Source organism: Cetorhinus maximus, chromosome 26 (genome assembly GCF_964194155.1).
Source record: "Cetorhinus maximus chromosome 26, sCetMax3.hap1.1, whole genome shotgun sequence".
In the NCBI taxonomy this organism is placed as follows: domain Eukaryota; kingdom Metazoa; phylum Chordata; class Chondrichthyes; order Lamniformes; family Cetorhinidae; genus Cetorhinus; species Cetorhinus maximus.
The window spans coordinates 13456231-13472442 of record NC_135904.1 but is presented as its reverse complement, the minus strand read 5'-3'; the positions used below and the strand labels follow the sequence as shown (position 1 = coordinate 13472442).

General features: G+C 41.0%; 1 protein-coding gene across 1 annotated transcript in view; it reads left to right on the top strand.

Annotated features, from left to right (window-relative positions):
* Positions 1-16212, top strand: part of dis3l (DIS3 like exosome 3'-5' exoribonuclease) — a 48629-nt gene that overhangs the window by 31625 nt on the left and 792 nt on the right. The window contains exons 13-16 of the mRNA XM_078530148.1: positions 402-556; positions 5056-5234; positions 6603-6745; positions 15608-15782. Coding sequence (XP_078386274.1) covers positions 402-556; positions 5056-5234; positions 6603-6745; positions 15608-15782 — 652 coding nt within the window. The remainder of the gene's footprint in view (positions 1-401; positions 557-5055; positions 5235-6602; positions 6746-15607; positions 15783-16212) is intronic.

Genomic DNA, 16212 nt, shown 5'->3' with positions numbered 1-16212 from the left:
GCCATTGACAGGTCAGCGGGCACACAGCTGATTTTGCTGAGCCCCCGCCTACCTGAAAATTTAAATGGGGCGTGGTGACATCGGGAGTTCCGCCCGATGTCACCGCGCGTCATTTTACGCGTCGGTGAGAGGGCCCCGCCCCTGCTTGCCGACAGGAAAATCCTGTCCTAGGAGAGAAGACAAGGTAAACCGATAAAGATTAATTAGATGAAGGCAAGCTTGAATATTGGACTCATTGGGTTATATTAAGGGATATTTGGGTTTGGATGGGGATGGAGAATGAGCAGTTCTGCAGTCTTGCAGAAGATTGAATTGGAGCAGGAAATTTTGTGATGACAGACACACAAGTTACTTTGTGTATACATATTCTAATTTAAAATATTTTTGTTGACAATTTTTAGCTCCAACAAGGCTCTGGCAGATTCACTGGACATGGCAGAAGACCCAGGTGATGCTCAGGTGAACAAGCTGTTGCGATCCATGGCCACACAGGCAATGTCCAATGCCCTTTATTTTTCTACTGGCTCTTGCTCAGAGGATGAATTTTATCATTATGGTACGTGAAGTTACTTATAGGTTTTTGATATTTCTATGTTGTAACGTTCTGATGCAGATAAAAGCGAATATAAATGGTATGAGATTAACAGGCAGCGTATGATCTTGAATGTTTCTTGAGAGCTTCAATTTGTAAGCAGCGCTGTGTTTTCTCCCTCTCCTCTATTACTTCCATATTTGAACACTGGTTAACTTCAGTTGCAACAGAAACTGGGAGACTTAAATCCTTTAAACAATTAGATCCTTCTTTAAAAAAAAGTTCTATTTTCTGTCCACTTTGGGGTCTTTAAGTAAGACAGAGTTTTTCTGATTTGTGAAAGGGTCACATTAAGTATTTGGATATTCTGACCTTGGATAAATAAATAACTTCATTTTCCAAGACACCCTGCTCAGTCATGCTGCCTTCATTCCATTAAGCCTCTCTGTAATGCAGTGGTCAGATTGCATTAGTCAGTGCCTATGTCAACACTGCATTGCAGGTGTCTGTTAAGTTATTTTACAGAATTTCTATGTTGAACTGTCTGCTTAATGTTCCAAATGGATCATACATGGCAAATAAAAATAAACCTAACATTTAAAAAGCCATTTTGAAAACTAATGTTTTTGATATGAGCATACCTAAAATGGAGCATTTTATATTAGAATGATGTTTAATTTACAACAGCTTGTATTCATATAGTACCTTTAACATTGTAAAATGTCCCAAGGCAATTCACAGGAGCATTATTAAATGAAATCTGACTCAGCCACATTAAAAAAAGAAAAATTCTGTCGGGTGTCTGAAAGGTTGTGTCAAAGAGTAAGGTTTTAAGGAGCATCTTAAAGGAGGAGGGAAAGGCAGATAGATTTAGTGAGGAAGTTCCAGAACTTGGGACCTAGGCATGGATGCTAACGGAGGTGCAGTGGAAATCGAGGGTATGCAAAAGGGAAGAATTGGAAGAGTACAGAAATCCTTGCTGGTTGTAGGGTAGGAGGAGGTTACAGAGATAGGAAATGATGAGGCCACGGAGAGATTTGAAAAGCATGAGCAAGGGGAGGTGGTGGCATAGTGATATTGTCACTGACTGGTATTCCAGAGATTCAGGGTAACGCTCTGGGGACCAGGGTTCGAATCCCAGATGGTGAAATTTGAATTCAATAAAAATTGGGAATTAAATGATGAAACCGGTTGATTGTCGTAAAAACCCATCTGGTTCACTAATGTCCATTAGGAAAGGAAATCTGAAGACCTACATGTGACTTCAGGTCCACAGCAATGTGTTTGACTCTTAAATGCCCTCTGAGCAAGGGCAATTAGGAATGGGTCAGCGACACCCACATCCCATGAACGAATAAAAAAAATTTAAATTCAAGACATTGCTGAACTAGGAGCCAATGTAGGGCCAGTGATGGAGACTTGGTAAATTTAAAACGCTTGGTGCTAATTTCATCCTACAGTCCAGATTACCACAGCTAAAGGGGGAAAAATTCTTTTGGTATTTCCTGTCAGAAATTACCCCAGCAATTCATCTAATGCCCATTTTCAATGCTGGAAACAACTTATCAAATTGTTGGAAAGCTGCCTACTAATATTATTAAATAAAGGATCTGTTTAAGCAAATACGCTGCAGTTTCTGTGTATTTAAAGACCCTGCAATTCTCATCAAAGCCAGCAGCAACACTTGTCCTTTCGAAACTGTCATCATTTTTCAGTTGAAGAGCACAACCAAAGGAAAGTTTGGGAAGTCTGATTACCAACATTTCAAAATAAGGGAATCTCTTCCCAAAGCAAATTGTGTCATAGGTTGGTCAGGCTTTTTCAAAAAGTAAAACTAAGGTAAGTAAAGTTTTAAAAATTGGTGCCTTGCTTGGGCACCTGATCAGGGTTGGCATCCTCTAGCTGGCTCCCAACTATGGTGGTAAGGCCCAGGGCTCAGTCTTGGTCCCCTGTGTCTCTGACTATTCTGCTGGTCCCCAATGCCTCGAGTCAATTTTAAAATTGTTTCACTTTGGATCCTTTCAGCTGGCTGAGAGGGAGAGTGTACTTTCATTCATCAGTCTGGCTGTATTTGAAACAAGGCCTTTGAAGTGACCGATTGTTAGAACTTACTGTGGCATCTTGTTCTTTGCTCAAATCTGTGCTGCTTTGATATCACTGAACTCCCTCTAGTAATTTTACCCCTTTAGTAAAGAAATGCTTTAATCTGAGCTGATCTGGTTGGTAGTAGTCTATTTCTGTGAATTAACATCTCTATTGCAGGCATTGTGTGATAATTACCATTGTGGAGGCAGCTTGGCATTTATCTTCTTGTAAATATGTATGAGTTTCACTCCAAGCAAAAATTGTACACTGCATTTTTGTGTGTGTGGGGGTGGGGGGGTATCGGGGGGGGCTTTGGCTTAAGCTTAAGTACCGTGTTTTTGACATCGATCAGGCCTTCAGAGAAAACGCTGAATTGAAGGCACATTTCCAAAGAGGCGTAAAAGCATTATTGATGGAGACTGAAGACGGGTTTGGTCCATGTTCTTAGAATGGTAGATGGTGTTGACAATATCTTCATGAATAATATTCTGATGGACATTTACAAGACTAATGGAATTAAATTGTAAAATTAGGATATCATATATAGAGTAGAGGATGCTCCTCAGTGTGGTTGGGATTAAAGTGTGATGTTGAGATTTGTGTAAATGGAACTTTACCAAAACTCCTTCCTTTCCCCCTTAGACTGAGCTGGAACTGTGTAAGAACCTAAATAATAGAGAAGCCCATAACTGAAAAAATATTTTGACCCTTACATTGATTTACTTCCATTTTGTTTGTACTTATTTTGTTATGATTTGCATTGAGTTTAGGCTGTGAATAATTCTTGAGCTACTTGTGAAGCTGTCTGGCTTGACATTGCACTGAATGATTTTCTAAGTTCTTGTTGACTTGGAGTCCATCCAGTTTCTCCACAGCAATAATGAAAATGTTTTCCAGCTATTTCAAGACATAATTTTATTTTTCTATCATAACTGTTAAGAGTGAAACAGCATGTCTACAGACTAGGAATGTCCTACATTTGATTCTTGGTGTGTGGTGAGGTAGCTGGACTCAACCAGAGCAATGTCAGCATTGAGGGAGAGGATTACAGTTAGCCTCATGCCCTGGTTTGAGGAGGGGATAAATCAACAAGTGTTACCACTCCTTACTGGTGTCCAGTGACCCCTGCTGAAAAAGGAATGTGTGGACAACACAGAACTTTGCTACAATGTGCTGCATAGTGCAATAGGCATCGACACTCTGCTCATGCATGAAGAATGACTGGTTAGGTGATGATTTAGACAGCAGTTCCCATGGAAATGCATCCCAGAAGAAGGAGTGAGAGCTCTGGAGGGGAAAAGCAGAGAGGAGAAAGTAGGAGGGAGAAAAAGTAACTGAAATATAGGGACTGTTTCCACTTTTATATCAAGTACCTAGTGCTTTTATGAGGTTGGGAGATAGACACCTTTTTACATGATTCATTTGCAAACTACAGGCAAGAAAAGCTGTTTTCATGTTCCTTAGTTAACTTGGTTACTTTAATCTGTTTAAATCTGCATTTTTCACATTATCTTGCAAAATGCATTAGTTGGGTCTTCATGGAAACTGGTAACTATTGTTATTGAGTTTTCATTTGCTTTTGATAGTCAAGCATTCTACAGGCAAAAAAATGCCAGGCTTTTAGATGGGGTCTAGATCTAGAATTTTGAACCTGTTAAACAGCAAAAGATGAAGGAGATTCCAGGTTTACTCAGTGAGTCCAACAGTACTGAAAAAGCCCTCAAAACCTCAGGCACACTCAAATGCTTACAGGACTGAGTTGACTGGGCTTTGACAGCCGGATTGCTAAAGCTGCAGACCACAGGTTAGACGTCTCAAACCAGCATGAATCTTTCCAGGTCTCCCACCTTCCAGGTGGTCTTGAGTGAGACAACTAGTTTTATGTCAAACAATGGACAAGTTGTACTCTAAAAGTGTAGCAAGTAGGAATTGGATTGAAGTTTGAATTAATTTTACACAGGGCATATTCAGCTGGCAAACAGTTAACTTTTAGCCTGGGCTAGATTTGAACTAGGTTACAAAGAACTGCTGCACTAAGTCCCTCTTAGGAAGCCAAAGGCAATGTGTAGAAAGATCAGTGCCTATTAGCTGCATTAGTTGTTCAAGTATAATACAGGGAAACAAGTTCATTTTATAATTTTTAAATAATCTTCAGTAGGAATATAGTTTTGTCGAGGCAAATCCAGGGTTAGAGTCTAATACAGGTTATGATTTATTTTATATCAGTGGAAGCTATAATGCTGCAATGTAAAATATCAGTTAACATTTTGAGATGACCTTGGAAAGCAAGTGATGGAAATAGCTTTCAAACCTGCCCCTTCTCAGAATTGCTCTTGTACACTTCCACTTATAAAACAAAATTGGTAAAGTCCCAAAACCAGGTTGTCTACACAACCTGACACCGACCTATATAAGGACTATTTTGTGTCTTATCACAGGTCTTGCTCTGGAGAAATATACTCATTTCACTTCTCCAATCAGAAGATATGCAGATATAGTGGTGCATAGACTACTGATGGCGGCTATAATGAAGGATAAGAAATTGGAACCGGAAGTTCCATTGCTCAGCAACAAAGATTTAGCAGAATTATGTCAGCATATCAACAACAAGAATAAGGTGAGTAGGCAAATAATTCAATAGCCATTTTTCCCTTTTTTCAAAAAAAAAGCCTAATGTAATTGTATATGTATCATCATAGTCACATTAGGGAGGAAGAATAAACAAAAGATTTTGCAGATGTTATTAGTACCGTTGCACATTGAAAGGGAATGGTTAAACAACTTTTCGCTGATAGTCCTTTAAAGAGTGAGCTGGAAGAGTGGACATTGCATTACTTTAGAACAGTCCTATGTCCTACATTTGAATCCAGCCTAAATTAATGGCCAATAGACATTGAATGGACAAAAAGACTGTCAGAATTTGATTTAAAATTGTAAGTTTTACACGGGCCACATGGACGGCTAATGTAGGAAATTAAGATGTCTTGTTCACCCTATAGAGAATGCAACTCTGTAGTTGGAATTGAAGCATACTTGAGGTGGAGTGTAAATTGTATCTCACCACACAAAACCTGACCTGGGAATGCCTGATGTTGTCCTTGGGTTCAAAAAGCAAAACTATCTTCCACATTTTGAACAGCAAAATGTAAAAATATTCAATGATCAATGTGGATATCAAGCTTTGTTGGAGAAGTACATTGTAGTTGAGAAGTCATACTCTTTTTCAATAACCAATAAATTAACACATCCACAGCAAATTCTCAGCTCAGAACATTGAGGGAGCAGATACCAGATTCCTCAGAGAGGAAAACCTGCCTCATATCTCCAAGTGCTCTGCTCGAGTCCTCTGACAATAGCTTGCTTGGTTCAAAGAGGAAGAGAAAATAGCTTAAAAACATAGAAAAGATTGTTTAATGGTTACCAGTCTGAACGCCATGAATATTTTATCCTTACTAAAAAAATGTTGGTGCTGATGTAAAAACCCTGGGAAATCAATTAGTAACTTCCTCCACTGTGCAAAAGATAGGAACAGTAACATTTAGTCTTTTTAAAAATAATCCAGTGACTGAAGCTGCATAGCTCTGAGCATTGCCAGTACTTGACGTAAAAGCCATTCTTCATGTGCGATCCCTTGATTGATTGTTTGGCAGGCAGAGGCTGTTCAACATGGGCTAATGAACACAGCCAAACGTTATGAGCACTTACCTAGACTTCCCAGCAGGAGTAATAAAACAATCTTGATCCTGGCTAATGTCTCTCCTCCCGTGCAAGGAATGCTGAAGGCAGTTATTGTTAACTTTATACTTTTGTAGTTACACCAGTCGTCAAGCTGGGCTCTGCATGATCAAAATGTCATTTGGAAATTTTTAGGACAAAGGGTCCATAGGAATATGGTAGCAATTCACACAGGCAAGTTTGAAAATCATTATTAAAGAGTTGAGTGCTGTGGCCTAATTAAATCAGTTCCTCTTCCATTGTTTCTTAGGCTGCTCAGCGCGTGCAGAAACAATCTATAGAGCTATTTCAGTGCATGTACTTTAAGGATAAAGATCCTTCTGATGAGCGTTGCACAGCAGATGGTATCATCTACTCAATACGGGCAAATGGTGTGCTGGTATTTGTGCTAAGGTAAGTTGCTGAGAATGTTCAATAGAATTTAAAAACTAATCTTGATAATTGCAACAATTGAAATTTTCAAACTATTCATGGATTAAGAAGTGGCTGGAATGCATACACTAAACCAGAGTTTGCTCATTTAAAAGTGCATTTCTTTATGCTGTGACCTGATTTGTTCATGTGCCCATTCTTGCAAAATTTGGGACAAGGTAGCTCTGCATCACCCAAAAATACATATTCTGATTAAGAATTATCCTTATGGCTGTTCAGGGCTACACTGAAAAAGGGAGTCTTGTATTTATAAAGCATCCTTCACATTGTTGGCCAGGATACCTGGCTCCCTTGCTCTTTGAAAAAGTACCATGGGCTCTTCTATATTCATCGGAAAAGTATATGGAGTTTTGGTTTAACATTGTATCTGACGATATGACAATCCCTTAATCATAATAGGAGTATGCCATTTGGTTCATTGAGCCTCCTCCACCATTTGATAAGATCATGGCTGATCTGACTGTGGCTTTAACTCCACTTTCCTGCCAGTCCCATGACCCTTAGCTCCCTTGTTGATCAAAAATCTAACTCTGCCTTGAATACATTCCACTGCTCTCTGTGAAAGAGAATTCCAAAGACTAATAACCCCCTATAAGAAATTCCTCCTCATCTGTTTTAAATGGGTGACCTCATTTTTAAACTGTGCCCCCTAGGGAATTTAAAACTGAGAGGAGACATCCTCCCAGCATCTACCCTGTCAAGCTCCCTCAGAATCTTATGTCTCAATAAGATCACAACTCATCCTTCTAAACTCAATGAATATAGGCCCAATCTGCTCAACCTTTCCTCATAAGACAACCACTTCATCCCAGGAATCAGCCCAGCACACTTGTGACTCAGTTGGTAGCAGTCCCTCACTAGAGACTGAAGCACAAAATTTAGGCTGGCACTCTAGAGAGTAGTACAAAGGGACTGCAACACAGCTGAAGGTGCTTCTTTCAGGTGAGACATTACACCGAGGTGGATAATCTTATAGTTCAAGGAAGAGCACCAACATCAAAAAGACATTATCTAGTCATTATCAGATTGATATTTGTGAGAGCTTGCTGTGCAGAAATTGGCTGCTGCATTTCCTAAAATACACTTTATTGGCTATAAAGTACTTTGGGGTATCTTGTCTACCCGAACAGAGTTTGTGTATTGGTGAGTTGAGGGAATCTTAAATCTCTTTTTAAAAATTAACTGCAAGTGCTGTTTAAATTCAAAGTTTCATCCAAGGACCTAAACAGGGAGATGCTATTCATTGGCAGCAGCTAAAATAGTTAATTAAAGGAACTAGCTTGAATTGGTTTTTCTGTACCTGGGATCATTCTCAGTGCAACTTTAATGGAGTGAGAGCGCTTGGTGAGCTGAGGAGGGAGGTACCCGCTTTGTTTTCTAACTTTTTCACCCTGCAGGAATTGGTTCTTGCTCTGCTACAGGGGAAGAAGCTAGCTGTTTGGTAAATATCTGGAAATGGATAAGTATTCTATTCCAAAGGTTCAAAATGGTACAGGAATTCGTAAGATTTATAAAATATATGAATTAATTAATTACTTAATTATTTTATTCAAAGCACAAAGGTGCAAGGACAGGTGATGCGTCATGGCTGCAGCAAGTGGGAGCTCCTGGATGCCAGTATAATCCAGGATAAACATGTCTGCAGTAAGTGTCTGTGCCTCGAGGAGCTTCAGCTCAGAGTCATTGAGCTGGAGGCTGAGCTACAGGCACTGTGACACATCAGGGAGGGGGAAGAGTCACTTGGATGCTTTGTACCAGGAGGCAGTCACACCACTGAGGATAGGGTCTTCTTTCCCTGGCCACCTTCCAAATCAGGAGGCTGTGACTGTGAGTGAGGCAAGTAAAGGGACCCAGAGGCCAGGAGTATCAGTCTCTCCAGTTGTCCAACAAGTTTGAGGTTCTCTCAGCTTGTTTGGATGGGACTGGGGACTGCAAGGTGGATGAGCTGACTGACCATGGCACCGTGGTACAGGAAGCCATTCAAGTGGGGGGAGCTGAAAGGAATGTAGTGCTAGTAGGGGACAGTACAGTGAGGGGGATTGACACTGTTCTCTGTAGGAATGAGCGAGGGTCCAGGCGGCTGTGTTGCCTGCCCGGTGCCAGAGTTCGGGAACTAGCAGTGGGCGGATCCACTTGTCGTGGTCCACGTAGGTACCACCGACATAGGCAGGACAAGAAAGGAAGTTCAGCAGAGTCAGTATGAGGAGCTAGACACCAAATTAAGCAGAACCTCAAAAGGTAATAATATCTGGATTACTAACCAAGCCATGTGCAAATTTTCATAGGGCAAATAAGATTAGAGAAATGAATGCGTGGCTCAAAGACTGGTGTGGGAGAAGTGTGTTCTGGTTTGTGAGGCATTGGCATCAGTAGTGGGGAAAGTGGGGGGCTGTACTTTTGGGACAGTCTACACCTGAAACGTGCTTGGGCTGATGTTCTCACAAACTGCATAACTAGGGATGTGGGGAGGGCTTTAAACTAAATATTGGGGGAAAGGGATCAAATTTGGGAAGATAAACTACAGAGTGGAGACGAGGCAAGAGAGAAAGGTACTAATATGGGAAATAATAAACAGAACATGACAGGAAAGAACAGAGTACAAATCTAAGAATAAATCAGCAGGTAAGGCCAGACATCACAAAATAATAAATCAGCAGATAAGGCCAGACATCACAAAATAAAAGGGCAAAATTAAAAGCTTTATCTAAATGAATGTAGCATTCAAAGCAAAACAGATAAATGATAGCGCAAAAAGAAATAAGTGTGATCTGAAAGCCAATACAGAGACATGGCTGCAGGATGACAGATTGAGACCTGAATGTTGAAGGGTATGTGATATTTAGGAAGGACAGGAAAGCTAGGAAAATGTGAAAGCAAATGAGAAATGATAAAGGAAAAAAGTCATTTGTGGGAATGGTGTACAGGCCCCCTAATTGTAACTACACAATAGGAGAGAGTATAAAGGAAGAGAAAATGGGAGCTTCTCAAAGGTACACTGATAATTAGGGGAGATTTTAATCTACATATAGACTGGAAGAATCAGATGGGCAAAGGTAGCCTAGATGAGATCATAAAGTTTTTGGGATGGTCTCTTGGAACAGCACATTCTGGAGCCAACCAAAGAACAGGCTATACTAGACCTGGTACTGTACAATGAGATGGGATTAGCAGATAACCTCAGTGAAGGAACCCCTAGGTAGCAGCGATCATAATATGATTGAATTTATTTTCAGTTTGAAAGAGAAAGAGCAAGTCCAAAACTAGTATTTTAAACTTAAGGGCAATTATGAGGGCATGATAGCAGAGCTAGCTAGAGCAAACTGGCAACTGAGGTTACAGGGATAGGTCCATTGAGATGCAGTTAGACTTTTAAAGGGATATTTCAGAATACACAGAATAGATACATTCCAATGAGAGAAAAATTCCAAGGGGAGGACCCACCATCTGTGGTTAACTAAAAAAAAGTTAAAGACAGTATCAAACTTACAGAAAAAGCATATTAATACGCAAAGATGGGTGACAGGTCAGAAGATTGTTGTTTATATTCTGTCCAAAGAATGACAAAGATTAATAAGGAGGGAAAAATTAGAGTATGAGAGAAAGCTAGCTGGAAATATAAAGATGGATAGTAAGTTTCTATAGATATTTAAATAAGAAGAGTTAAAGTGAACTTCGGTCCTATAGAAAGCGAGTCTGGGGAATTAATAATGGAAAGTAAGGAGATGAATCAAACAGGTATTTTGCATTGGTTTTCACTATAGAGGATACGAGTAGCATCCCAGAAATAGCTGTAAATCAGTAAGTGGAAGGAAGGGAGGAACTCAAATTACAATCACAAGAGAAGTGGTATTGAGCAAATTGTTGGAGCTGCAGGCTGACAAATCCCTAGGTCCTGATGGACTTCACCTGAGGGTCTTGAAAGAAGCGGCTAATGATGGATTCATTTCAATTATCTAAAATTCCCTAGATTTGGGGAAGATACCATTAGATTGGAAAATAGCAAATGGAACTCCTTTATTCAAATAGGAAGACAAAAAGCAAGAACCTACCAGCCAGTTAGCTTAACATCTGTCAGGGAAAATGTTAGAAGCTATTATTAATGATGTTATAGCAGGGCACTTAGAAAAAAAATCAGGGTAATCAAGCAGATTTTGGGAAAGAGAAATCATGTTTAACCAATTTATTGGACTTCTTTGAAGGAGTCATATGTGGATAGTTGGTGGATGTACTGTACTTTGATGTGGCACCTTATCAAATGCCTTCTGGAAATCTAAGGTCATTGCGAAAAATAAAAGCTCATGTTGTAGGTGTAATATATTGGCATGGAGAGAAGATTGGGTAGCTAACAGGAAACAGAGGGTAGCCATAAATGGGTCTTTCTGGTTGGCGTGATATAACAAGTGGTGTGCCACAGGGATCAGTGCTGGGGCCTCAACTTTTTACAATTTATATAAATGACTTGGATGAAAAGAGATGATATGGTTGTTAAATTTGCTGATGACAAAGATAGGTAGGAAAATAAGTTATGAAGAGGATATAAGGAAGCTACAAAGTGACATAGATAGATTAAGTGAGTGGGCAAAGACCTGGCAAAAGGAATATAATGTGGGAAAATGTGAGATCGTTCATTTTGGCAGGAAGAATTTAAAAAAAGCTTATTATCTAAATGTTGAGAGATTGCAGAGCTGAGATTCAGAGGGATCCAGGTGTCCTAGTGCATGAATCATAAAAGGCTAGTGTGCAGCTACAGCAATTAGGAAAGCTAATAGGATGTTATTATTTATTCTGAGGGGAATTGAGTACAAACGTAGGGAGGTTATGCTTCAATTGTACAGGATACTGGTGGGACCACATCTGGAGCAGTTTAAGGAAAGACTGCATTAGCAGTTCAGGGAAGGTTTAATAGGCCATTACCAGAAATGGATGGATTCTCTTATGAGGAAAGGTTGGATAGGTTAGGCTTGTATCCACTGCAGTTTAGCAGAGTAAGAAGTGACTTGATGGAAACCTTTAGGATCCTGAGGGGTCTTGACAGGGTGGATGTGAAGCGGATGTTTCCTCTTGTGGAAGAATCTAGAACTAGGGGGTCACAGTTTAAAGATATTTAAGACTGAGATAAGAATTTTTTTCTGAGGGTCGAGTCTTTGTAACTCTTCCTCAAAAGGCAGTGAAAACAGTGTCTTTAAATATTTAAGGAAGAGCTAGATTAATTCTTGATTAACAAGGGGGTGAAAGGTTTAATCGGGTGTAGGCGGGAGGTTACAGTCAGATCAACCATGATCTTAGTGAATGGCGGAGCAGGCTTGAAGGGCCAAGTGGCCTACTCCTCTCCTAGTTCTTATGTACTATATGAATGCAAGATTTTTTCTTTCCCAAACTGGTAGCATTAATATACGGTACAGAGGGAGAATAATGACCTTCATTGAGAATGATTTGATGCCAGCACTTTAGCTAATGGAGGAGTATAATTCATTAGGACGGAAGTTTTCCTTCAGCATACTAAGCCGTAGAATGAGGCCACCAGATAAGAACAAAGAACAACAAAGAAAAGTACAGCACAGGAACAGGCCCTTCAGCCGTCCAAGCCTGCGCTGATCATATTGCCCGTCAACTAAAACATTTTGCACTTCCGGGGTCCGTATCCCTCTATTCCCATCCTATTCATGTATTTGTCAAGCTGCCTCTTAAACATCACTATCGTACCTGCTTCCACCACCTCCTCTGGCAACTCACTACCCTTCTGCATAAAAAACTTGCCCCGCACATCTCCTCTATAGTTTTCTCCTCTCACCTTAAATCTATGTCCCCTAGTAATTGACTCTTCCACCCTGGGAAAAAGCTTCTGACTATCTACTCTTTCCACGCCACTCATAATTTTGTAAACTTCTATCAAGTTTCCCCTCAATCTCCGTCACTCTAGTGAGAACAATCCGAGTTTCTCCAACCTCTCCTCACAGCTAATAACCTCCAGACCAGGCAGCATCCTGGTAAACCTCCTCTGCGCCCTCTCCAACGCCTCCACATCCTTCTGGTAATGTGGCGACCAGAATTGCACGCAATATTCCAAGTGTGGTCTAACCAAGGTTCTATACAGCTGCAGTATGACTTCCCAGCTTTTATACTCAATACCTCTGCCGATGAAGGCAAGCATGCCATATGCCTTCCTAACTACCTTATCCACCTGCGTTGCCACTTTGTGACCTGTGGACCTGTACACCCAGATCCCTCTGCCCATCAATGCACTTAAGGGTGCTGTCACTTACTGTATAATTCCTGCTTGTATTAGACCTTCCAAAATGCATTACCTCGCATTTGTCCGGATTAAACACCATCTGCCATTTCTCCGCCCAAGTCTCCAACCGATCTATATCCCGTTGTATCTTTTGACAATCCTCTTCACTATCTGCAACTCCTCCAACCTTAGTGTCGTCTGCAAACTTACTAATTAGCCCAGTTATGTTTTCATCCAAATCATTTATGTATACTACAAACAGCAACGGTCCCAGCACTGATCCCTGCGGAACTCTCTCCATTCAGAAAAGCACCCTTCCACTGCTACCCTCTGTCTTCTATGACCAAGCCAATTCTGTATCCAACTTGCCAGTTCACCTCTGATCCCGTGTGACTTTACCTTCTGTACCAGTCTGCCATGAGGGACCTTGTCAAAGGCCTTACTGAAATCCATGTACATAACATCCACTGCCCTTCCATCGTCAATCATCTTTGTCACTTCCTTGAAAAACCCGATCAAGTTAGTGAGACATGACCTCCCTTTCACAAAACCATGCTGCCTCTCACTAATACGCCCATTTGCTTCCAAATGGTAGTAAATCCTGTCACGAAGAATCTTCTCCAATAATTTCCCTACCACTGACGTAAGGCTCACCGGCCTGTAATTTCCCGGATTATCCCTGCTACCCTTCTTAAACAATGGAACAACATTGGCCATTCTCCAGTTCTCTGGGACCTTACCTGTAGCCAGTGAGGATACAAAGATTTCTGTCAAGGCCCCAACAATCTCCTCCCTTGCCTCCCTCAGTACTCTGGGGTAGATCCCATCTGGCCCTGGGGACTTATCCACCTTAATATTCTTCAAGACGCCTAACACCTCTTTTTTGATCTCAACATGATCCAGGCTATCTACGCACTCTTCCCTAAACAAATCGACCGCTATGTCCTTCTCTTTGGTGACTACTGATGAGAAGTATTCATTTAGTATCGCTCCCATTTCTTCTGGCTCCACACACAGATTCCCACCTCTGTCCCTGAGTGGGCCTCCCCTTTCCCCGGCTACCCTCTTGCTTTTTACATATGTATAAAAGGCCTTGGGATTTTCCTTAATCCTGGCTGCCAGTGACTTTTCATGACCCCTTTTAGCCCTCCTGACTCCTTGCTTAAGTTTCTTCCTACTTTCTTTATATTCTCCACGGGCTTTATCTGTTCCCAGCCTTCTAGCCCTTTTGAATGCTTCCCTTTTCTTTTTGACTAATCTCACAATATCCTTCGTTATCCAAGGTTCCTGAAGTTTGCCATGCTTATCCTTCATCCTAGCAGGAACATGCCAGTCCTGAATTCTTATCAACTGACATTTGAAAGCCCCCCCACATGTCAGTTGTTGATTTGCCCTCAAACATCCGCCTCCAGTCTAGATTCCTCAGTTCCTGCCTAATATTGTTATAATTAGCCTTCCCCCAATTAAGCACCTTAACCCGAGGACTCCTGTTATCCTTATCCACCAGTACCTTGAAACTTACTGAATTATGGTCACTTTTCCCGAAATGCTCCCCTACTGAAACTTCGACCACCTGGCCGGGTTAATTCCCTTAATACCAGGTCCAGTATTGCCCCTTCCCTAGTTGGACTATCTACATATTGTCTCAGGAAGCCCTCCTGGATGCACCTTACAAATTCTGCACCATCCAAACCCCTAGCACTAAGTAATTCCCAGTCAATATAGGGAAAGTTAAAATCACCCACCACAACAACCCTATTGCTTTTACATCTTTCCAAAATCTGCCTACATAACTGTTCCTCAATCTCCCGCCGGCAATTGGGAGGCCTATAGTAAACCCCCAACATTGTGACTGCACCCTTCCTATTCCGGAGCTCTACCCATATTGCCTCGCTGCATGAGCTCACCGAGGTGTCCTCCTGTCGTACAGCTGTGATATTCCCCTTAACCAGCAGTGCAACTCCCCCACCTCTTCTACATCCCTCCCTATCCTGCCTGAAACATCTAAATCCTGGAACGTTTATCTGCCAATCCTGTCCATCCTTCAACCAAGTCTCTGTAATAGCAATAACATCATAGTCCCAAATACTAATCCAAGCTCTAAGCTCATCCGCCTTGCTTGATATACTTCTCGCATTGAAACAAATGCATTTCAGACCCCCAGTCCCACTGTGTTCAGTAATTTCTCCCTGCCTGCCCTTCATCTTAGTCCGACTGGCCATATTCACTGGTTCCCAGTCATTTATTTCACCTGCTGACCTATTGCTCTGGTTCCCACCCCCCTGCCATACTAGTTTAAATCCTCCCGAGTGACACTAGCAAACCTCGCAGCCAGGATATTGGTGCCCCTCCAGTTTAGATGCAACCCGTCCTTCTTGTATAGGTCCCACTTGCCCCGGAAGAGATCCCACTGATCTTCCACAACTGCTGGCACATCCCAGCAGAGTTTATTTCTTATCCCTCATTTTGTTTTAGTGTATATTTGACATTTGACTTTGATATTTTCTTTTATATTGAGCAACTGTTGTACCTTTTATTTCCTCCGTGTAATTTAATGGCAAAAGTAAATTGAGCTGTACTCTGTAAACCAGGTATGGCATAAAAGCTCCAGCATTCCTAAAGAATAAAGAGGGTCTTGTGATCGCAGCACAGCCTGATGGGTCATGTGTCTGGAAGCCTGGCTCCCTCAAACGCCTTCGAGACAAAATTATCTCCACTTCAGTGGATGGAGAATCAGTTACTTTCTCCCTGTTTGATCATATCACTGTAAGTATACAATTTTATAATATACGCACAAATTGCACAGAATTTGAGATAAAAAAGCAAACAATTTTAGAAATGTACAACATCCAACAGAAAAAGGGCTAGGTTTTGAGTTTCTCCTTTTGATCAAGAACTTATGGGAATGTGATAAACACATCCGCTTTGTAGAATAATAAGGTTAAGAGTGAGAGAAACAACAAGCAAATAGCAAGAGGAAAATTATAGCAGTGATTCATGACCGTTAAAGTAGAAAATACATTCATAACATTAATTTTAATATTAAAGTTTTGTAATTCACTGGGTCTTTACCGTGTGGTTTGTCCTTTTCCCCTATTGTAACATGAATTGTTTGGTAGTTTACTCTCTTCCCTCACATTGATGGACAGAATTCATAGTTGCTGTTTGATTTTAAAACTAAATGTTCAGATACTCC